Source organism: Xiphophorus couchianus, chromosome 1, assembly GCF_001444195.1.
Source record: "Xiphophorus couchianus chromosome 1, X_couchianus-1.0, whole genome shotgun sequence".
In the NCBI taxonomy this organism is placed as follows: domain Eukaryota; kingdom Metazoa; phylum Chordata; class Actinopteri; order Cyprinodontiformes; family Poeciliidae; genus Xiphophorus; species Xiphophorus couchianus.
The window spans coordinates 9,652,426-9,675,610 of record NC_040228.1 but is presented as its reverse complement, the minus strand read 5'-3'; the positions used below and the strand labels follow the sequence as shown (position 1 = coordinate 9,675,610).

The following is a 23,185-nucleotide window of genomic DNA, read 5'->3' as shown; positions in this document are numbered from 1 at the left end:
TAAGTCTGCTGGTTTTCTCTCTTGTTCTGGACAGTTTTATCACAGAGCTCTTTGCAGTCCGCTGGGGGCATCAACACTGCTGCTCCTAAAATCTTCATTTAATTTTTTATGTTTGTATGTTTTTATGTTTTATGTTCTAGATCAGACGCTCATCATGTGGCAAAGCATATTGTTTTTTCTCTGCCTCGTCGTTTCAAGGGGGACAGCCCACGACATAGTAAGTTCTCCATCATTATTCTCACTGTTGATAAATTTGATATTGTCTGATAACATTGTTTCTGGAATTTTGTTACAGAAAGTTGTGTGTGAGGAGCATTACGGTAAGCCTGTGTTATTCATCTGCCATATTACAATTAGAAAATAAATGTCCTTTTGTCCCACAGTGTTTATTTCCATGTATTTGTGTATATATTATATTATTATTATTAGTAGTAGTAGTAGTAATTTTATTATTATTATTATCATCATTATTATTAGCAGTATTATTATTATTATTATTATTATTATTATTATTATTATTACTTCTTTTCATGTTTGATTTTGCTCAATTGGCCAGACTGATTGTCATATAACCTGTGACGATCTGATATCACACATATGTGAAACTTGATGGAATACAAAATGTGGTGCTTAACCATGGATTTGATTTATTAAGGGAAAAAAAAAAAACAACTTTTTAATCCCATTGTGAAATAAATGACAATAATTAACAAATAACAATAATTTAAATGTCGGTTTTATATGCAAAGTTAAATAGTTGATATCCACTCTGAAATCTAGCTACCGTAATCGAGTTTCTAATAAAAGTTACACATACAAAAAAAAATTAATCTACCTTTTATTTTGCTAAATCCCATTGATAATAATTATCACCAGTACAAAGAACAGTAAAAATCGCTGGCTCATCATAAAAACAAAAGCAGTTAGGTGTCACTGATTTCACATTATATTATGAAACAAAAATGTTTTTAATTCCCCAGCACAGTCTACCCAGATGACCAGGTTTGGAAAAAAACTGTAGACATAAAAATAATGTCAAATTGCTGGCACATATTTTGTCACAGAGATTTCTGTAAATGTATTAGAAACCTTCATGATTATTGTGAACTCCACTATGTTCTAGATTTTCCCAAAACAGAACTAAATGGCAGTCCATCTCAGGTGGCAGGCCTCAAAGTGAAACTGGTGACGGTCGGACAGGAAAGAAAGCTGAACATAAGCTGGGCGATCAACATTGATGGTAGGAAAAAACATTTTTGTTCTTGATGTTACAAACCGTTACCTCAAGACAGATTTTAAGATGTAGGTAAAGATGAATTGATTCAACATTTTAAATTCCAAATTACAAGACTGCCCACTCCACTATGTACACTGTATATTGTTAATGTATTTTATTTTATTTTACTATTTTAACATTGAATCTGTACAGGTTGTTATATTAAGTTTCTATGGGCTTCTTAGCCTATAAGAACATGTCAGAATGGATGCATGCATGTAGGGTTTTGTTTTATGCTGATGTTTTTTGCGTTACTTGGAGATGTAAAATTGATAAATTATTGAATTTATAAAATAAATTATTTGCCTAACTGCCTATGCTGTCACCTTAAAGTCAATGAGGCCCATGTCTATCAAACTTTGTAATGCCATAAAGACAAGACGGGAATTAAAAATGACGCTCAATTACAGATGTTTTTTTTTTCTATCCGTATGAAGAAATAATAATGTGAACCATCAATTCTAACCATGTTTATAAACAGTTTTTTTCTTCTCTGCAGCTAGTATTATTCACCTGGAGGGCACATGGGTCATTTGTGGACAATGGACCCACATCTGTAAATACAATCCCCCTTTGACTGAAGCGAACCTTACTGGGTCGGAGAAGGTACAAATGACTTACTAAACTAGCTGATGTTTATTTCAAACAGCATGGTCACACACTGCAATGATGGTCCAACTATTGTTTTTTTTTTACATAATTAAAAAAAAGTCCAAAATGTCCATACTAAAATAAAATATCTTCTGTAGGAATGGTTTTCTTTTTTAGTTGGCGTAAGTTATGGTTCATTCCTTACCACCGTTTATAATGAGCCATTACCTCCAGTGGGAAGTGGCCCCACAACTCTATCAGAGTCTATTTGGGTACCTCGTCAACCAGCAAGTAAGCAAATCTTCTCAAGAATGTATATCAGCAACTTTAACTTTATTTGGATGTGAAGAATAAATGAAACAAAGAGAATCTTTTTTTAAAAAAAAAAAAACTTTAACATGTCACTGATTCATTAGATAAAATACTGAGAAAGAGGTGCTTTGTTTGTAATTCTGCAAACAAAAACAAAATAATTACCATATTAAAAAATCTAAACCAATGAATGTTTGAACCGTTCTCTCTTTTTGCAGTAACTGTTACACCGAGTACTACAAAGGCAACTTTGGGTAAGCAAATCAAGTGTCAAGCTCAGCAAAAGTTGAATCTTTGTTGTCAGCAGCAGCATTTTAAATGATAAATGATCCTTACAGCCAGGAAGACCCCATTCTATACCTGGCTGACAACACAGCATGTTAAATACACATTTCATATACAATTTGAAACTTTACTCTACAAGGGTAAATAATAGCTAGGCATTTTGCAATGTATAAAATAATACCCCTACCTTTGAAAAGCATTTTATTTATAGCAGTGTTTCCCAACCCTGATCTTCAAGGCAGACTGTCTTCTCTGTGTTACACGTTTCCCTGCTTTAACGCGCCTTCTTTTTCTTCTACTCGTTCTTCTTGTAGTATTCATTGGCGGTTGCTAAGTAACGTAATGGTGCATCACAGCCACCAATTGGAGTGTGGATCAGGACTCTAATAGCTATACAAATAATATCTTTAACACACTTGATGCAGATGATTGGTTTTCAACAGAGACCTGTTCATCAGCCATCAATTGAAATCAGGTGTGCTGGAGCAGGGAGACATCTGAAGCATGCCGGGCAGATGCCTTGAGGATTAGTGTTAGGAAAACATTGATTTATAGTATTGTTTTGAAATCTGGAGACAGTGAGAATGTTTTTTTGCTTTCTGTTGCAGAGTCTTTTCAAACAACACCGAATAATGAAGGTAAGAAAAATGTATTGTTTATCAGTACAATTCAAAATTGTGTGTGTTTTTTTTAATTGCTTGGCAAACATCACTATTCTTTCAAACATGTCTTTAAAAATGACCATCAGAAAAAGACATCATTCAATAGTTGGCTAATAACACCAAACCCCAGACTGTTACAGCAGCTTAACAGACTGAAAATCAAAGAACCATTTTCTGTGTCCTGTTTTGACTGGACATAGTCATTTTGGTGACGTTTCTAAGGTAATAGTAGGCTCAGTATCAAGCGTTAAGCAATCGTTAAAAGTTAGATATGAGTTCAAGACAACATAAATTCTTCTTGCATCATTTTCTTGCATTTTTAGGGGGAAATAATAATAAAATAAACAGTGACCTCTGAACGCCAAAGGTGATTTTTGTTCATCCACATTTATAATTACCAACACAAGGTAGTTTGCCTCTGCTAAATGTGATCTGAACGAGTTTAGCACAGAACCAGACAATTCCAAAAACAAATTTTCAAATCTATCAATGGTATGTTATAATGAGCTCTATCAAATGCATAACTGAGATCAAATAACACCATGTCAAGTGTTTTAATCCCAGCTATGTGGATATTTCAAGTGTTATAGTGTTTGTAATGCCATTCTGTCTAAATTATTAAATATCTTCTCCTTCTTTTGCAGCACAAAATGAAGAAATTAAGACTGTCAGTAGAATTGTTTTCGGAGTTGTGGCCTCGTTGATAATTTTGATTTCCTGCTTTGTTATATGTAAGTACAATGTATATTTATACCTAATCTGAGTTGGGATAAAAGCACTGGAAGTAATAAACAGCTATAGATGTTGAACGTCTTCATCCCAGTTTTAATCACTGATAAGTCTGAGTTTGCAAACATGCTCTTCCCTTAAAGAGTATCAGATATCAGTATCTTTTAAAACTGTAAAACACTTTCCACCTAAAGTACGTCAGTCTTTCTGCTGCCTTTTTCAGCAGACTTGCTTTGTCTGTCCTGTTTGGTTCGCCACGAAAGCGTACTTCTGCTGCTTGGATTTAAAATTTCATAAAGTACTGATTAATGGCATGCATCAGCACCAAACGTGTGCTTTGACTACATCAGTGCTCTAAGTAAATGCCCCTTTCTGTCCGTCTCCAGATAAGATGTTTTCGTCGTACTCCGCTTTTGAAATCCTTCCCGAGGCCCCCATGACTCCAGTATCGGTGGTTGTGGTGTATCCTTCGGTGACGCCGGCCTTTCAGCGGGCGGTGGTGGCGCTGGCTGAGTTTCTGCAGTGGCATGGTGGCTGCAGAGTGACGATTGATATCTGGCAGCAGGGAAAAATTGCAGAACTTGGTCCACTGCGCTGGTTAGCTGAACAAGTAAAGAGTGCAGACCGTGTCCTGATCGTCTCCCCTCAGGTGGAAACTGTGAGTTGTGTTTTTCTTTTCATTCCTTAACTCCCATCACTTCTGCTTCTTGTAAAAAAATAAATAAAATATGTTTTTATGTCCTTGTAGCCCTCTTCTATAACGGCACCCTGCACCCCCATTAGCAGCCTCCCAAGACATTCCATCCCAGCTGCAACTGGTGACCTTTACCCTCTGATTCTCAACATGGTGGCCAGTCACGCCAGGAGTTCCACTGAGCTGGCCAAGTTCTGGGTGGTGCAGCTGCATGCGAAGAAGGACAAGAACTCTTGTGTGCTGCTGCCAGAGCTGCAGACGTGCAGGGCTTTCTGCCTGATGAAAGATTTGAACGGACTCTGCAAGAGCCTTCATTCTCAGAAGACGGTTGGGAAGAAGATATCATCGCTGTTGTTCAAACAGAAGATTTTGTACAGCCAATGCAGCACAACGAAATTGAGGGAAGCTGTAGAAATGCTCAGTGCAAAGAAGTCAGGTATATTTGACAGAACCCTAAAAAAAGATATTTGTTGAAAGGGTTGAGGGCGAGCTACAGATGAAGATAGGATTCATATTGCAGTTTGTCTGTCTGTGTTACTGTTTTTCTATCTTTAGCATATCAACCTCCTAGCTAGCATTTTATTCAATGTTAGAATAGCACTATTTTATATAATCGAATGGGTTAATTTCCAAAAGAATGTACTTTGAACATGACCTTCAGGTATATTGCTGTCATTGTTATTGTAGCAAATATATCCTTGACTTTTATTTACTAAATAGTGTAAAGTATTTTAGGAGCTGGTCATTGTCAGTTGTCTCAAAGTTATATTTTGTGAAATTCTTAACATACGGCCTTTCTAAGCGTCTAGACTCTGTGTTTTACTGGTACTTATGTGACGGAGCAACACCAGGTGGTGCATAATTTTGGAGCAGAAGAGGAATTGTATGTTTGTCAAACATTTTGCAAATAAAAACATTGAAAAGACAGTTCTGTATCAGTATTTAACTTTGCTTTGATACCTCTAAATACTTGTCTTGTTTTGAATGCTTCAAAACAAGGCAAGTCTTATCACCCCATAGATCCTTAACGGTTTCTGATTTTTGAGAAGAAAAGACATTGCTAAAAGAAGTATTTTGTAGTAGGTCTATGTCCAAAATGAACGTATGACAGCAAACTAACTGCACATGATCCTGAACACAGCATACAACGTAACATGTTGACATGGCGAATGCCTTTTCTTCATTAAAAGGGTTTTGATCAGAGCATGTCTGTGTGTTAGCCCTGTAAAAGTGCAGCCCTAATTATAATCAAGAATCTGTGACAATATTTGAAAGTTTGAATTGAAATCAAATGTAAAAATAACTAAGAGGGTTTAAGACAAATCCATGCTGTATTTTTTGCTGTAACCTATCTTGAGGACCCAAAGGAATCCTCAAGAAAATATCTCCAGTTCTTAAATTTCATTTGAAGTCAGAGGATGGAGCCAAGATCCTACGTAGAAATAAAACTTGATAGTTTGTAGCTATTGGCAACCCTGACTCTTAAAGAGACCAGCACAGGACAATAATACAATACTTTGAAGTTTGTGGTTGTATTGCAACATGTGAAAAAGTAGGAATAAGAATATTTGTATGTTTTTTGATTAAAATAGTTTAATTTTTAAAAAGCTGTTCGTCAGCAGGAGTGTGTGTTCTCCGTAAAACCTGAGAGCTTAACAGTTTGTAATCTGAAGGAATTAAATTCAACACAATTGAATGGCTCCGGGCCATTTCCAAACTATTTGGGGTGATTCATTCTATAACAAAATCAGTTATTCACAAGTGGAAATCATTCAAAAGCCCTCAGGTTCATCCAGGTCAGGATGTTTAGCACTTATGGAAAATTGAAAAGCACGATTAGCATTAGAATGCATTATGTAAAAGCAGATGACAGATGGCCATTGCGTTGTAAGATTGCATGAAAACTGCACACACCCTCTTAGTTTCCATGTAAGAAACAGTTTTGACACAAGTTCATTAATAACCAGTTTACAGTTTTTTTCCCCCCCGTTTTTCTTTTTTAACATAAGATCTGATATTTTTTAGAGAACCAGCCACCATCACACAGAATGCAGATGAAGGAACAAGCAGTCACATTTGCTTGGGTACCAGAGAGACCGGAAATGAAACTGCACAAAAGACAGACAAAAGGAAATGTAAGACACTAGTATAGATTCATATCTTCAAAGGAAAGCTGAAGAAAATATCAAAACCATAAGAGGAAGACAAAAAAAAAGTTTGTTTTTGTGTTTCAGAAAACATAGTGCATGAGTGTTGGAAAAAGCAGAGAACATAAGATATAAAAAGGTTGAAGCAGACATATATATGTCACTGGATAATGTTCCATTATTTGTCACCAAGTGATAGATATTTTTATGTTTTATGTTTCTTCTTGGTATTGTTTAGCTTGTTTGGGTTGATCCAATGATTTTCAAACCTTTTCAAACAACCTCAGTATTTACTTTCAAAGTACCACCATACTGACAAACATTTTAAGAAAACGACTATTTAATAGAGTTTAGACTTTTTTTGTTGTATTTTGTATTCTGTTACAAAAATAAATGAACAGAATACATGAAGGATGCAGTTGAATAAGGCGTCCCACTTTTACTTTCCAAATTTAAAGCTCAGAGAATTACAGGAAGGCTCCAGAAAATGGTAATCAGAGTAAAACCAATGGTAAGTGCATCACTTTTTGCAGAACTGTCATCGCAATCAACGCTTTCTACCAGTTGATGGCGATAATGCAACTCTGTGACCACTAAAACTCCCCGCGAAGAAGAAGAGTCACGTGATAAAACACGGAAGTAAAACCTACACTGACCGAGGCGAGACTGGAAATTTGTTGTTACATATTGAGTCGCTTTGTGAAACACCAGTCTATCTTTTTCCAGATACATTTTTCCTAAAATGTAAAACGTGACCATGACGCAGGCCGAGAAAGAGCAGGACAGCGGGAAGGAGAAGGAAAAGGAGCGGGACAAGGAGAAAGAGAAGGAGCAGCAGCGCGGAGTGAAGAGACCCATCGCTCCTGCAGCGATCCCTGAAGCCGCTCAGGAAGTATTTATCTTTATTTCTTTTTATGTCATCAAAATATTTTACTTCACTAAACTTTATCTGTTTGGTTTTCTTTTATTAAGTAGTAAAAATAACTTTTCATTTTGAAAACAATTTATTTTTATACGCTATAATACAATAGCTGTATTTATTTATTTTTTGTTCTGGTTTTGGGTTGTGTGTAAAAGCTTAGTTTAAGAATAAAATTAAAAGAAAAGAAAGGTGAATGTGTGTTTTGACATCTGATTTAAATGTAGATAGCTCTTCAGAACTTTGTCCTGAAGAACACTGTCATCCAAACAAATTTAGATTTTCTTTAAAAAAAAAGTAAATAGTGTTTTTAAAACTTAAAATAAATTCCCTGAACACTTATAATTTTAAATGTCCTTGTTTTTCCATAAGTGGCAAATGAAATCTTATTTAATGCTGTAACACTGAGCTATATGTTATACAACATGTGCTAGGATGGATTTCTGACCATGAAGCACCAGAGACTTTGTGACTTTTCTAATAATGTTTTGTGTGCACAACCATGAATTGTTTATATTTTACATTAAAATGTATGACCTTTATGTCTCATAGCAAATACAGAGCAATTTTGTCATTGTGATCCACCCTGGATCAAGAACGCTTCGCATTGGCCGAGCCACAGATACCCTTCCTGTCATTATCCCTCACGTAATCGCGCGGCGACATAAGCAGGGTGGACAGGCCAGGCATGAAGATGCTTGGCTGCTGAGAGACGGTCTGAATGTAAGTCACCATTAAACCGGTATGATTCTAACGCCCACCTGTCGTACCTGGCTGTTTTTGATATGATCGATTTGTCTTCATGGCCAACAGAAGGCAGAGAGCAGCGAGCAGAGGCAGAATGGACTGAAAATGGTGGACCAGGCCATCTGGTCCAAGAAGATGTCCAACGGCGTGAGAAGGACTCCTGTGTCTGCCGAACAGGTTTGTTTACAAAAGGTACAACCGGTGCGGAAATGGTGGAAGTTTTGAAATGGCTATTGATGCCGTAGCAACACGGGTTGGTTGTATTATGTGGTGTTTGGGGAGGCGGTCACTTGATTCAGCTTCCTGTCTGTGTTTTCAGGCCAGGGCTTATAACTGTCAGATCCGTCCAGCAGTTCTAGACAGCAGTTCAAGAGTGAAGTGGACAAACACAAGCCACCATCCCAATTATCTGGTGGGAGAGGAGGTAAAATAGACACAAAAAAAACAATATGCAGTGTCTGTATAATGTTTGATAAATTCACATTATCAAACCATTATCGGTGGTTTATTTATTGTTCAGCCATCTTGATCATGTTTTGTTACAGGCTCTGTATGTGAATCCATCAGACTGTTACAACCTCCACTGGCCTGTGATCAGAGGTCAGCTCAATGTGCATTCTGGCTCTGGAGGGTCTCTGACCGCAGTGCTGGCCGATCTGGAGACGCTGTGGAGTTACGTCATTCAGAAGCATCTGGAGATTCCCCTAAAAGAGTTGAAGGTGAAACTCTCATTTCAGCTCTTTATGCCTTTCTTCTTTGCATTCTTTTCACACTAGAAAAAAATACATGAAAATTTGATAAGGAAAGGTTTCTATTGATGGAATTTGTACCATTTTTGCTGTAGTTCTTCAATGTAAGAAGCTTTAACCTCAATGAACCTTGCAAAGTGGGATGAAAAACTTCCTTTTGCTACATCAGCATTTGATTTTGTTTTTCATTTGTTCATGACTTCTAGTATTACAGATGCATCCTGTTGGTCCCCGACATCTACAACAGACAGCATGTAAAGGAAATTGTCAACATATTGCTACATAACATGGGCTTTTCAGGTATTGACCACCGGGCATTTACTGTTGCAAATGTCTTCACACTCCTTAATCCTTTTCATATTGACACATTGCAGTCACACAATCTGTTGCCTTGTTAGAATTTGGTGTAGTCGACCAATACAAAGCAGTACAGAGCTGTGAAGACAGGAAAAACTGTGTTGGTTTTTCTAAATTTTAATTTTAACCAAATCTTTTTGGGTATGTTTTGATGAGCTTTTCAAATATAGAATTCTGTTCCCTTTAACCCATTCTTGATATTTTTATTTGTTTATTTTTTACAAAACTGCGACAAAATATGAAAAGGTATGAGTATTATCTCAAGGCACACATGTTAATAAACTGTTCATTGCTTCATAGTTTCTGCTTTATGGAGTGAAAATATGTGTAATTTGCAGCCATCATTGTGCACCAGGAGTCGGTGTGCGCTACATTCGGCAGCGGGTTGAGCAGCGCTTGTGTCGTGGATGTGGGCGATCAGAAGACCAGCATCTGCTGTGTTGAGGATGGAGTGTCCCATCGAAACTCAAGGTGGGGGAAGTGCTGCAAATGACAAACTTATAAACAACAGAAAATAGTTGATTTCTTGCATTTCATGCGTGCGTGTGTGTTTGCTCCTCCACTCCGCAGGCTTTGTTTGGCCTATGGCGGTTCAGACGTGACCCGCACTTTCTTCTGGCTCCTGCAGAGGGCAGGGTTTCCCTATAGAGACTGCCAGCTGACCAACAGGCTGGACTGTCAGCTCTTGCAGCATCTAAAGGAGACATTCTGTCATCTGGATCAGGTCTGTGTTAGTTGAAAGGAGTATTTATGAGTGATTAAGAGTTTGAGGGAAACGGTTTCTTCTTCCAGGGTCTCCTTTTTAAATGGTACTGTCTGTTATCTTGAGCTTTTTTAATGGAGGATTTTGAAGTCATTTTCAAAATAATCTTTGTCTGTTCGTAACAGGACATATCAGGGTTACAGGATCATGAATTTCAGACACGTTTCCCAGAAGCCCCGGCTCTTTTATACCAAATTCGACTCGGGGATGAAAAATTACAGGTACAAGTTTAAAGCAGTTATAAGAAGTTGATGAATGAGTCTGTAATTTTGCCATGAAAAACATGTCGGTGTCCTCTGTAGGCGCCAATGGGTCTGTTCTACCCAAGCACATTCGGCATCGTTGGTCAGAAAATGACATCGCTACAGCACCGTTCCCAAGGCAACTCAGAAGATCCCCATGATGAACACTACCTGCTCTCCACACAGAGCAAAGGGGAGCAGGTAACGCACATTACCACACACTGGTTGAAATTATATTTATTCAGATAAGTAATTGCTGGTTCTTTTATTTATTGTATGATTTTTATTTTTTCCTTCCCCAACAGTCCTCTAAATCTGCAGCTGAGCGTAAGGCCGTTTCCAGGCCAGGCGGAGGTTTGGATGGTGACCTGAGCTGTCAGGGGAGGATGGGGGAGATGTCCGACATGCCCAGAGGCTGTGGGAGCGGGAGCGCAGCAGGAGGAGGGATGCTTGGAGAAATGGAGCTGGGGCCAAGCCAGGGCGAGTGTCTGATGAGTCCAGGAGAGGTGGAAGAGTCGCTGTCCACTCACCTCTCCAGGAAGACGGCCATCATTAGCCAGTTCGAGAGCAAGGCTTTGGGCCTGGACAAGGCTATCCTGCATAGCATCGACTGCTGTGGTAAGAAAGTGGTGGCAGGAGTGAAATGAAGCGAATGACATGTTTTAGTAGAAAGATTGAATAATAAGGGAGTAGAACGAGATCACAAAACATAAATAAGTGATGTAGGGAAACCATTTAAAACATCTTGAAATAGAATATAAAAAGTATACCCCAGAGGCAATGAAAGCTTTTATTTTTGTGACTGAAGCGTCGGACGAAACCAAACGGAAGATGTACAGCTCCATCCTGGTGGTGGGAGGGGGGCTCATGTTTCACGGAGCTCAGGAATTCCTGCTTCATCGCATCATCAACAAGATGCCGCCGTCCTTCAGAAGGCTGGTCGATAACGTGGAAGTCATCACACGACCAAAGGTAATAACCTCCACATGTAGCTTTTTTTCTTTTTTCTACTTTACCCTAAAAGTTCCATTGAAGTGCTTATCAAACCATGATTCACTGATAAATTCAGTCATAATTATAGATTGTTCTAAACTTATTAAAATTCTATATCTACTTTAAGTTATTGCTTGAAATTTTAATAGATAATGGTACAAAAATGGACTTTTGTTTTTACTTAATGCTTTACAAACTTTATGAAGTGCTGCTGAAATATATAACATGTTTCATGGCATATTATATATACTGGTGTGTTTGTGCCGAAGGACATGGACCCCAGGCTGATTTCATGGAAGGGCGGAGCAGTGCTTGCGTGCCTGGACACCACGCAGGAGATGTGGATTCACCAGAGAGAGTGGCAGCGCTTCGGTGTCAGAATGCTCCGAGAAAGAGCTGCATTCGTCTGGTGAAACCCAACCGAGGTCCTGAAGCTAAAACGCACCGTTTATACATGAGAAGGCAGACAAGGAAAGGGACAAATTGAATATCATTTGGTATGTATAGTTGCTCTGGTTGATGTTTATAACCCAGGATGTATAATGTCTTTTATAGAGTTTTCATTGTTCTGTAAAGATTCCTGTTTTCCCATTTTAATGCAGGAAGTGTAAATAAACTCTGTCCCTCATTTGAAGAAAAATGATAACTGCATTTGGAAGAAAATCATTTCTTAATTTACCTCATCTGGGCAAAAATGTTTTCACTCTTTGTGTCTACATGACAACTCGTAACTATTTTAACTTTATTTATTTATTTTATTTTTCCACTCACAAAATAACTACATTGTAAAATCTTAGTCAAAACAATAGAAACAATCGTCCTTGCTTTATACAGTTTACGCCATTTGTGTGTTTTGGTCTCAGTATAGATCATTTATTTAAACACAAAGTAAAAGAAAGAAACTAAATGATGGTGATTCCAGAGGATGACCAGAACCTAAATGAGTAAGACATTGATGTGACCTGGAAGGACAGAAGCAGAGGAAAAACATAAGCAGGAAGGAGGGATGCAGACAGCTGCTGAATCGACCAATCCGGCTCCTATGTGTAGGTATTCCCAGAAAGGCGTCAAGAAACTGCTAGCAGCAGTGGCAGCTGATGGAGAAGGGCTTCAGCACGGTGCCGTTACCGTCTGTGTGCTCTCAGAGGACAGACACTGTGCTGGGCCCCACGCCCACACTGTATGTGCAGGCGTTTACCTAAAGTGAAGAAATGTACAGAACGACGTTATTTATATTCCTTAAAATGTCACGTAGGTTTTTTGGAGACAGTGGACATTAAACTCCACTAGGCTAAAAGCAACTTATTTCTGCAGTGGCTACCAGAACTTAATGAATAAGCAAAGAGAGCAACAAACTCCATAAATTAATGTACAAATTAACCATCAATTGTGTTGAGTTTTATTAAGGAAAAAAACTGTTACTCACCTTCCTCATCCTCCTCCACCCATTGGTGGAGGGTTGGGACCCGCTCCGTGAGTTATTCGACCCATCCGCCTTCTGCCACCAGGAGGACCTGGAGGTCTGCAGAATCAAGTATATGTGACATAAATCCATGGGTGTAAAAGTGATCAACACAATCTCTGCATGTATATAGTAAATTAGTAAGGTTTCAAAGCATTTCAAATGAAAAGTAATAACTGGCTTAATAAATGTTGGCAATCCCCTCTCTTGTGGCAGAGCTATTCTCAGATGTTCCATTCTCAGTTTCCATGCTTCAGTGGTGAGATGACAGTACTACTGGGACTTACCCTCTGCCATCACTGAAGCGTGATGAAGCCACATTTCCTTTCTTTGACAAGTCAGGGTGAAGTATTGTCCTAAAACTGTCAGAAAACAAAAAGTCAGAACAGACTGCATGAAATAACACCTTTGTATGATAGTTGCTTATAACATAACACCTGTGTTATACAGATTTTGATATCAGTATATGCCTCATTAAGACAATACTGCACCAACTTGGTATAACCGACTGGAAAGAACAAGGCCAGATTTCATCTTTACATTTACAGGGGCATCCCCACGAAATATAAAAAGTTAATTTATGTACATAACTCAACAGACTAGTTTAACCTCAAAAAGTATTTGCCTGCAATAAACACATATTGATGCATTTCAAGCACTTTCATGGCTATGACTTGCATCTAAAGAAAAAACACTAGTGAAAATATGTTCTCCTGGACATACAGCCAAATAAAAAATTAATTTCTGACAGAAATGCCAAATGCAGAAAATAAGTTCTGTTAATGACACTTTTTTCTTCCACCAAATTTTCTATCTATATCCCTGAATACAGCACTCTAAAAAAAAACCAGGTTCTTTGAACATGACCTTCTGCATCTTATATCTGCCGTTTCAAGATACATAGCATTTGGTGTTTTCAAAATGTTAAATTTTTCTGAGAAACAAAATCTTAAGTTTTATTAGCTGTAAACAAATTAACACCAATAAACACCTGATAGACATCACTCTCACATAATCTCAAACTTCTCAAATCTCTGGACTGGTTAACTCACAAGAGGCTGATGAACTCCACAGCCCCCCAGAACATATCAGTCAGGAACGACAGGCTCCAGGGGGACTGGGACCTGCTGTCCAGGACCTGGCCTGAAGGTGACACAAAGAATAAAGTATGAAACAAAAACAGTTTAATATTACTGTTGATCAAAAACAGCAAATGTTCACTACTCTTTTATCTGCCTCTGAGGAGCTCACTAACTTGACTTCTCTTAAAGTGTTTTCTACATAAAATGAACTTGGAGTATGACAGACGCAAAATCACAACACGTCTTTTAATTCTTGTTATTTTGAGGTTCATTATGTGAAAGTGACATAAAAGATACAAACATGTTGTCAGTTGACAGCTGCTAAGCTAACTCAGCCAGGCTAAGCTAACGAACTACACAGCTAATAATAGCTGAATGGTCCCAAAACAAACCTTTACGTAACCTTCAAAATGTCCTTATACATTTTGATTTCAATACAAAGCTGCACATATCCTTCTATTTTAACAAAAGAGTGGTGAAGAAAGTACAATCCACTCACCGTTGGACACGTACACCATCTTTCAGAAGGCAAAACAGCCTTACAGCTGTGTTTACGGTTAGCGTTGTGCTTCCGGGTCTGCTCCTTTCTGTTCAACGTCGCACTAGGCGGTTGGAAAACCTTCACCAGCGGCAAGGGAGGAGCTTATGCAGAACAAAAAGTGTTCTCCATCTTATTACACAATTTTTCTGAAAGAAGAAGCTCTGTTGTATACGATCTATTGAAGAAGATGCTCACGGTTGTCTGTTATATTCTTGATTTTCTTATATATATATTTATTATTTTTATATTCTTACAGAACAGGGCCAGCTTTCTTCATCACAGTGCTTTGCCCTTTAAGTCCCTGGCTCACTTGCTTGACTAATTGTGACACATTTGGTCAGAACACTTTAGATACATAGTAGCTGCATCAAATGAGCCTTGTTGTGGACAGTGCTATTCTTAAATGTTAAATCTGTTACCTCTTCCACTTTCACATACACAGTCATTCCTAATGCCGAATTAAATAGTAAGTAATTCTCATATACATATTTCCTTCTAGGTTGTAAGTGCAGGCAGCAAAACATTCATAGGAACATATTCAACACACTATAATACTTTAAATTAATGGTGCATCTGAATGGTGCCGTGGTTATTTTGGTAGCACTCACTAATCAACATGAGGGCTGGTCTCCACTCCAGACTGAGGGTGTTTTTGGTTTTTTGTGAAAGAGCATTCTGGCGTTTCCTTTCAGCATAGGCACCGGGAGAAACATTAAACACAGTAAAATTACCAATCCCGTTTCTTGTGACAGTCTGCAAATGTTTCCTCTTTCATCCACGAGAGGGCAGCAGATACTGTAAACAGGTACAAATATTCACTGCACCAATTCACTGCTTGATCGACTTAAAAATCATAAATTTTGAAGAGAATTTTATGTTTTGTCCAAAGTGTCCAGCTTTGAAATAACAAACTAATGAAAATAACAAGCTGTGCTTATATTTTAGAAGAACTCTGTGACCTCTTCAGACTTCTCCAGAAATCTCTTTGGGAAAGAATAAATCTAAAAGAAACAACTCCACATCTTGGATATATTTTCTCTTTGATGTGCGTAATGCCAGACTGACAGCTCAGCATTTTAGTGTTTTGATCATCATCTCAGACTGAGGCATCACTTTCAGAAAACGAAAAGGGACATGAGGCCAAGAAAGGGGTGGAGCACTCTTCTCCTTATTTATTAGTATTTTTGTACCCTGCTTTCTATGTGTAACTGACTTCAGGGTAAAAATATATTCTTCAGTTTTTTATTTATCCATCCTGAATGAGGCTCCTATGGTTGGTCCTAAATGATTCTTGATTCAAACACAGAACATACTGTTTAAGTGATACACAAAGCAGCAATGCACTGATACACATCTTAAAGCAAAAAAGTAGAAATCCTTCATAAAAAGGCATTTAGAATCCCTTATCAGTTAGAACTTTCCATTGCCCAAGTTTTATTTTCGAAAAAGCTCAAGATTTTATTCGATTTGGTTTTCCTTTAAGGTTAAGGACAATGGATAACAAAGGCAGTAGAAAAATAAATACATAAGTTAATAAAATGATCTGAACTCCGGATCTGGGCCAACCTCCAGATATACGTTGGGCCGTGTCCCACCTCTGGTAAAAGTTTCATGCTAATCTGTCTGTAACCTTTGGTATAATTCTGTTTTGGAAAAAAAAGAAAAGAAAATAAATAACAGTAACATCCATGCAAAATTTTCCATGCCAATGTTTAGTTCATAGATTTTAAAATACTTAAGACAAGAGCTATTTTCCAAAGTCCTACTGACACAGTGGTAAAACACAAGCCAACAAGGCTGGATCACATCAACCAAAGGTCATCGAAGGCCACAGATGTTGCTCTGCTTTAAATAAGCACAGATTGTTTGACCATCACATTCCAACTCACACATAAAGCTAAATTCTGCACCAGATATCCATCTCCACAGAGAAGCATGACCTGCAATTATATATAATTAATCTGAAGACTGAAAAACACAATTTCAACCAGAGTGTGCTTCTCATTAAGCTCAAATCTGTTCCAAAGCAAACTCTCGTGTCTACAGTTCGGGTTCTGGCATTTGTTTAGTGGTTCTTCTCCTTATTACCACAGTCACTTATGATAACATTTAATTAAGCTGTAAAATCCATGGGATTTTAGGCCTGCAGTTGCTCCTCTCCACATCTCGCAACTGTTGTGGTTTTAACCAATGACTCCCACATCTGTAGCAAAGGTTGTACAAACCCAGGAGGGGTGAGAAACAGAGGAGTCCTGGAGAACATCCAGGGTCAGGAAGATCATGAAGAACACAAATTAAAATGATGAGTTTATTCTTACATAATTCCTCTTATAGGTAATTTAAGTACTCTAAAGAGAAAATAAGAAGGGATCAATTGTTTCCCTTGTTTTTATTGCCAATCACATTTAATTTTCAAGTTATTTTTTTTAGTCTTTGTGCTTCTTTTCTACTTTGGCTGGTTTTCAACTTTTTTTTCATGACATTCCATGTTGCCCAAATAATAAATTGTGGTTCAAATGTTTAATTTAAATAAGTAACATGTGAACTGAAAGACTTTTCTTGCTGTCCACAGCAACTGATGTCGCTGTGAGTGTTTGTATGCGAGTGCAGTAGCTCCACAGTGGGCCTGTGAAAGACCCCACACTGCTCTCTGATTTATTAAAACAGGAAATAACTGAATAACTTGTGGGCTAATTCATCTTTTTGCCACACACTGAACTCCAAAGACACACAGCCTTACCCATCCACACACAGGCCTTCACTCATGACTGTACACATACAATACACAAACACTCATCTATCACTTTGACAATCAGTTGCTGCTCAAACACACACACACACACACACACACACACACACACACACACACACGCAAACACACACACCCCTGCATTCCAACCTGCTCTGAAGTTAATGCTCCTCCACTTAGGCTGTGTTTTCACAAGGCTTTAATGGATGAGTCCATTAGTTTTAAGTAGCGGGGTCAGGTATTTTTCACACTCTGACTTTTCAAAAAAAGTGGGCCAGCTCTTTCACAATAAAAACTTTCAACGCTCTCATCACTTCACATGATTAACATGAAGTTCACACACTCTCTGTCTCCCTCATCTGTCTTATCCCTTCAGTCTCTTACCAACAGAGCATATATAATCTACACAGTGGTGGTTCTAACACCTCACACAACCCCCCCCCCCCAGAACTCACTTGTTATTATGTCAAAGTATATTCCACAAAAAAGAAAAAAAAAGTTACAGAATTTGGCCAAATGCAGTCCAGACATCAGAGTTCTTCAATCACACAAAGGGCCTTTAAGTTTCCTCCTCCTGAAGCGATCACTCGTCCTCAGTGACATTAGCCGTGTCTACAGATATGGAGCCTCAGCGTGGACATCCATTGCTGAGAATTTGAATATTTTTAGTGGTTTGGTATTTAAGTACTGACTGTAATTATAAATAGATGGAAATGTTCACTTACCAGCCACAGTTTGCAGCTTCTTGTGGTCTACAGATTCCTGCTGATTACCTTATTATTTGATTCAGGTGTGCTGAAGCAGAGACGCGTCTAAAAGCTGCCGCCTTTGATCACTTTGGTTTGAAACCTGTTATCTAAATTCAGTCATCATGGCACCTCTAATTTAGAGGAGGAAAACAACAATCACCGGAACCCCAGCTGTGTGTTGAGGATATAAGGTGGGCAATGATAGAAACTAAACAAACTTTGATCAGGGAAGGCAACCGGACAAACTAAGAAAAGGGAAAAATGGGATTTCTTAGCATAATTTCTGATTGGTTGTTTTAAGAAGGAGATAATTCACATAGTGAAAGACATATGTCAGATACAGCAACATTCTTGTAATGTTTGAGGAAAATTTTAGGGGGTGACGAGGAAGATTTGAGGATACGGAGTACTGTGAAGGAAGAAAAGACTGTTCAGACATAATCACTCAGAACAAGAACCAAATGTGCTGCTTCCAGCTGCAGGGGTCAAAGGTTCAGGCTCTAGGAGACTGATTCGCATCATGATCTCATGAATCATGGTGGAAAACCTAAATGAAGTGTATTCATTCCCACATGTTCCCTCTGGTCTCTTTTCTCCTGACTGTATGTTTGAATGAGTGTGTGTTCCTGATTCTTCATGATGAATGGGCAGAGGGTTTCTTTGGGGTTCAGAGGTGAAATTCTTCCGCAAGAAACACCTCAGTCACTTTCAGACGCCTAGAGACATCAGCTGCAGCAGAAGCACTCACGCAGACGTGCAAAAATGCATCAACTGCAAAGAGTAAGGGACATTAGAACCAGCAGTAGCATGAAGGGAGGGACGGGAGCGTGAGGGACGGCGGAGTCCCTGCTCGAAATTCTGTGAACGAGGAGTACGGAGCCTCGTGCCAGAAGCCCATTAAAATGCTGTCTACATTGTTTTAAACTGTGTGATTGTGAGTGGGAATAAAAATAGCAATAGGTATTTTGTTCCATATAACACAGTAAGAGTGTAACAGGTAAACCTTTTATGGATGCAAACTCGACTAAAAACCCACCTGTTTAGGATTGTATTTGAAACGTAATCAATTACAAATTTATTGATGGACCTGACTTAATGTCCTATTTTGATTGTTGATTCTATGTTGCATTGTGTTTCTGTGTTTGATATGATGTAAAGCACTTTGAAATGCCTTGCTGCTGAAATGTGCTATACAAATAAAATTTGATTGATTGATTGAAGGAATCATGTACAGTAAGAACTATGAGCGCTGTCAAACTGATCACATTTCTACTTGCAGAGCCAGCATGGATCCATTAACGGAAAAAATTAACCTCAAATTCGATTTGAAGGACAAAGAGGCCAGTTGTAAATGTTAATTGTAAGACTCAAATTAATTTTAGTTTTTTCATTTTGAGATTTGCTTGAAAATGTAAAGATGAGGAGTTAAAAATATAGAAATTATTTTCCTAAACATTTTTTTTTATTAACAGTCTACAATGATACATGAAGATCTAAAAAAGAAATTAGGTTTTTCGTTAAAAAAAACAACAAAAAACAAAAACTGACATTAAGAGCTTCAATGTATTTTAGTGAGACATTAATAGCTTTCATGCGGAAGATGAAGCACATATCTCTGTGGCGCCACTCAGCTGTCCTGTTTCACTGCAGTCGCTGCTCTTCTGATGGTTGTCGCTCAGTCTTGACGCTAGAAAGGAGGAGGTGCTGGAAGCTGAGAACTTACTGTGCAGCGATGACAGAGACGGAAGGAGGGCAGTGAAAGGTATGCAAAACAAAGCAGTTCAGATGGGGTGTGTTAAACGACATACAGTAGTTTAAAACTGAATTACTGTGGGTCCCAACAGTTTAAATACTCAGTAAAAAATGCCAGGTTTTTGTGACGTGAAACAATGAGAGCAAAATTAATTCATTCAATTATTTTTCTGCCTTTAACATGAGCCTAAGCAATTTAATGCACAGTCTTTACACATCTTTTTATACCCTCTTCCTGAATAACCAACACAACTCTTTAAAGCTGGGTCACACATACAAATGTTTCCAACATTTTTGTTAAAACTGTCGGCATGTCGTGACAGTAAAGCAGTGAGATAATCTGTGAAATCTCAGATTATATAGATTATAAGCAGCTCTGGGAGGAGCTACTCTTGTAGATATGGATTTCTATCGCCTGCAAAAATGTACCAGTCAGTGGAAAACTTCCACCTTTCATCATTTGCATCATTTGTCACACCCCGAGTGTTTCTTTTTTCTTCTTCTTTTTTTATTAACAGCTTTGACTATAATGGACCACATCAGTTAAAGCCTGGGATGATGAAATGTAAGTCTATTCTCTAAAAGATTTCTAATCCAATTTAAAAGTCCAAATCAAGACAGTTCTTAGACCCAAGACATGACTTCAAATCCTTTTAGATTTAGATGTAACAAACTCCAACCCTGTTACTGATGCAGAAAAAGCCAGATTAATTCCAAGAACAAAGTCTAAGACTAACATGATCCCAAGCAGCTCTCAGATATCCTGTAGATATAATAAACTGGCCAGAGAATTATATAGAAGTAAGAAATGCAAGGAGAGTTTCACTTTCAGTCCAACAACCTGACAACTGCAGCTACACCACAATTTTAGCTTTATTTTTTTTTACAGACCTTCATATGTTTTCAACAATCTTCCTGACTTATCTTGATTTTATTTGATGTTTTGTTCAATTTGCTCTTCAGTGACTAATAATTAAATTTTTTTATTTTTGTCAGATGCTGCAGAGCTAAAACTTGATGGAAAAACCGCAGGCAGACGGCTTCTTCTGTCTGAAAACAAGAAAGAAGCAAAAACTATACTCAATATTAGTAATGGGGTTTCACAACAAGAAAATGAGGGCAGATTTAAGAGGACCCAAGTACTTTGTGAGGAGAGCCTAAAATGCATCTCCTACTGGGAAGTGGAATGGACAGGCAAGGTTGGCACTGCAGTGGCGTATAAAACTGTGGGTAGAAAATGGGACAGCACTGGTGGTCTGGGCTGCAATGACTGGTCCTGGAGTTTGCTATGTTCCAAGACTGAATGCATTGCCTTACATGGAACAGATCGACTCAATGTTAGGATTAAACCGTGCCAAAAAATAGCAGTATTGCTTGACTGGAAGGTTGGTACGCTGAGTTATTTTAATGTGTCTTCTGGAGGGCTGAGTCTGATTCACACCTTCTATGCAAAATTCACAAATGAGCTTTTTGCAGGTTTCTGGTTTCAGAAAGGCTCTGTAACTTTGTGTGAAATATAATTTTTATCTGCATTTTTTAAATAAATGCAAGCCCTTTTAATTTTAGCTCTTGTTTTAATAACTTATGTCAGTGTATGCTGTATTATTTTACATTAAGAGCACATGTTTTCTATGTTGTGTTTTTGCTTTATGTTACTTTACTAATTGAAAAAATAATTTGTGAGATTTGTTAAAACTTATTAATGATAAAGAAAGAGATACTTTCAAACACACAACTAACTCCAATATGCAACATTGAGAAAAACAATCTTAAGACCAAGAAAGATGCAGTATTCTGTTTTTGTACTTAGGAAACTGAATGGGTTTTAGTCTAGCATTAAATCGAAGCAAAAATAAATAGATTATATTGAAATATTGAAGCTAAAAAATGGATATAAGCTTCAGTGTGAAAGTAAAACCAAAACATGCAATGTCATGTCTACAAAAAAGCTGGAAGTGGTAATGAGCACAATAAAAAATGTGAATGTGCCTTTCAAATTGAAGGGAGGACAAATTGTTTTTATCTTGTAATCGGCAACAGACTGGACTGGGCATCTAACACTGACGCTGTGTGCAAGAAGGTGGATGAGCAGACTCTATTTTTTAAGGAAGCTGAGATCCTTCAATGTGTGCAGCAAGATGCTGGAGACCTTTTACAGTGTTGTTGCCGGTGCCTCTTCTTTGCTGCTGTGTGTTGGGGAAGCAGCATCAGAGCCAGCGACTCTGATAGACTAGACAAAATCATCAGGAAAGCTGGCTCTGTACTGGGACTAAGGCTGGAGTCCCTGGAAACTGTGGTGGAGAGGAGGACATTGAAGAAGGTTCTGTCTATTATGGACAATAATCAGCACCCTCTCCACCACATAGTGGACAGACAGCGGAGCACCTTCTCACATAGGCTGCTCCAGCTCCGCTGTCGTAGGGACAGATACAGGAAATCCTTCCTGCCACATGCCATCTCACTGTACAATAAAAGCTAAATCACTGTTCTGCACAAATCAGTCCAATTTTGCACAACTGCACTGTGGCACACTTGCTGTACATATATTTACATATACATACTGTATCTGCATTTTTGAATCTTTGCAAGGACTGCTCTAAGTTGCTTTTTATATTAACAGCATGTTATATTTTATTTTTATTTTTATTTTGTCTACAATTGCTACTCAGTGGTAGTTGTTATTGTGTCTTGTCTCTATGCTGTAACTGCGAAGTAATTTCCCTGCTGGGATGAATAAAGTACTTCTATTCTATTCTATTCTATTCTATTGTGGATGTGGTTTGTCTAAATATCTGCAGTGAAGTGTCTCTACTATAAAACTACATGTACCCTGTAAATTCCAGACATAAAATAAAGTGGTTTGTGTCTTAATTAGCCACTGAACTAGTAGCTTACAAATATTTCACTGATTTATCTAAAACTTATGAGGCAGTCATGTATAAAATTCACACCAAATCTAGTGTTAACCACAGGTAGTCTGAGACAAAGCTGGAACCTTGTGAAGAAATAAACCTTTCAAATAGAATATCATGAACACAATAATCACTATAAAGATGGGCACAACTTACCTTACATTTGCACTCCATACTTAATTAAAATTAAATTTTTATTCATTGATTGTAAAACTTGCTACAGTTTTGTCTGATAATTCTTCTCAAGTAATAAAACAGGACATAGGATTATAGAGGACAAGGCAATGTTACACAATCTACAAATGCATACAAGCTCAATGCAAAAGAATAAAATCACCACAATCTAAACTGTAATAAAAAAGTGTCTGAACTGGTAACTTATTTACTTATTGTAAATAAATCATTTCATAAGTAAATCATTGTAGTGATTTACTTATGAAATGATTAACACATCAGTAGGGATTTATTGTCT

At 37.8% G+C, this 23,185-nt stretch overlaps 3 protein-coding genes across 4 annotated transcripts; 2 read left to right on the top strand and 1 right to left on the bottom strand.

Moving 5' to 3' along the window:
- The first annotated feature begins 49 nt into the window (after nucleotides 1–49).
- Nucleotides 50–5,503, top strand: il17rb (interleukin 17 receptor B). Its single transcript, XM_028042289.1, has 10 exons — nucleotides 50–217; nucleotides 296–320; nucleotides 1,124–1,240; nucleotides 1,776–1,882; nucleotides 2,026–2,158; nucleotides 2,398–2,433; nucleotides 3,073–3,102; nucleotides 3,771–3,857; nucleotides 4,242–4,513; nucleotides 4,604–5,503. Exons 1-10 carry the CDS (start codon nucleotides 125–127, stop codon nucleotides 5,021–5,023), a joined length of 1,320 nt encoding a protein of 439 aa, XP_027898090.1. The 5' UTR covers nucleotides 50–124; the 3' UTR covers nucleotides 5,024–5,503.
- A 1,804-nt stretch (nucleotides 5,504–7,307) lies between these two features.
- actr8 (actin related protein 8) lies at nucleotides 7,308–12,109 on the top strand. Its single transcript, XM_028021649.1, has 13 exons — nucleotides 7,308–7,588; nucleotides 8,168–8,338; nucleotides 8,429–8,539; nucleotides 8,682–8,786; nucleotides 8,908–9,081; nucleotides 9,318–9,411; nucleotides 9,807–9,939; nucleotides 10,039–10,192; nucleotides 10,357–10,452; nucleotides 10,534–10,674; nucleotides 10,779–11,091; nucleotides 11,282–11,445; nucleotides 11,736–12,109. Exons 1-13 carry the CDS (start codon nucleotides 7,454–7,456, stop codon nucleotides 11,877–11,879), a joined length of 1,935 nt encoding a protein of 644 aa, XP_027877450.1. The 5' UTR covers nucleotides 7,308–7,453; the 3' UTR covers nucleotides 11,880–12,109.
- Nucleotides 12,110–12,211: 102 nt separating this feature from the next.
- Nucleotides 12,212–14,664, bottom strand: selenok (selenoprotein K). Of its 2 annotated transcripts, XM_028021660.1 has the most exons (5): nucleotides 14,510–14,664; nucleotides 13,981–14,071; nucleotides 13,216–13,290; nucleotides 12,893–12,988; nucleotides 12,212–12,664 (listed from the first exon to the last, which is right to left on the bottom strand). In XM_028021660.1, the coding sequence occupies exons 1-5, from the start codon at nucleotides 14,526–14,528 to the stop codon at nucleotides 12,661–12,663; spliced, it is 285 nt and encodes a 94-aa protein (XP_027877461.1). In that variant the 5' UTR covers nucleotides 14,529–14,664; the 3' UTR covers nucleotides 12,212–12,660. The 2 variants fall into 2 exon arrangements, with proteins under 2 accessions (XP_027877461.1, XP_027877470.1); XM_028021669.1 differs by lacking the exon at nucleotides 12,212–12,664 and having other exon boundaries at nucleotides 12,889–12,988; nucleotides 14,510–14,652.
- Between the last annotated feature and the right edge of the window lie 8,521 nt (nucleotides 14,665–23,185).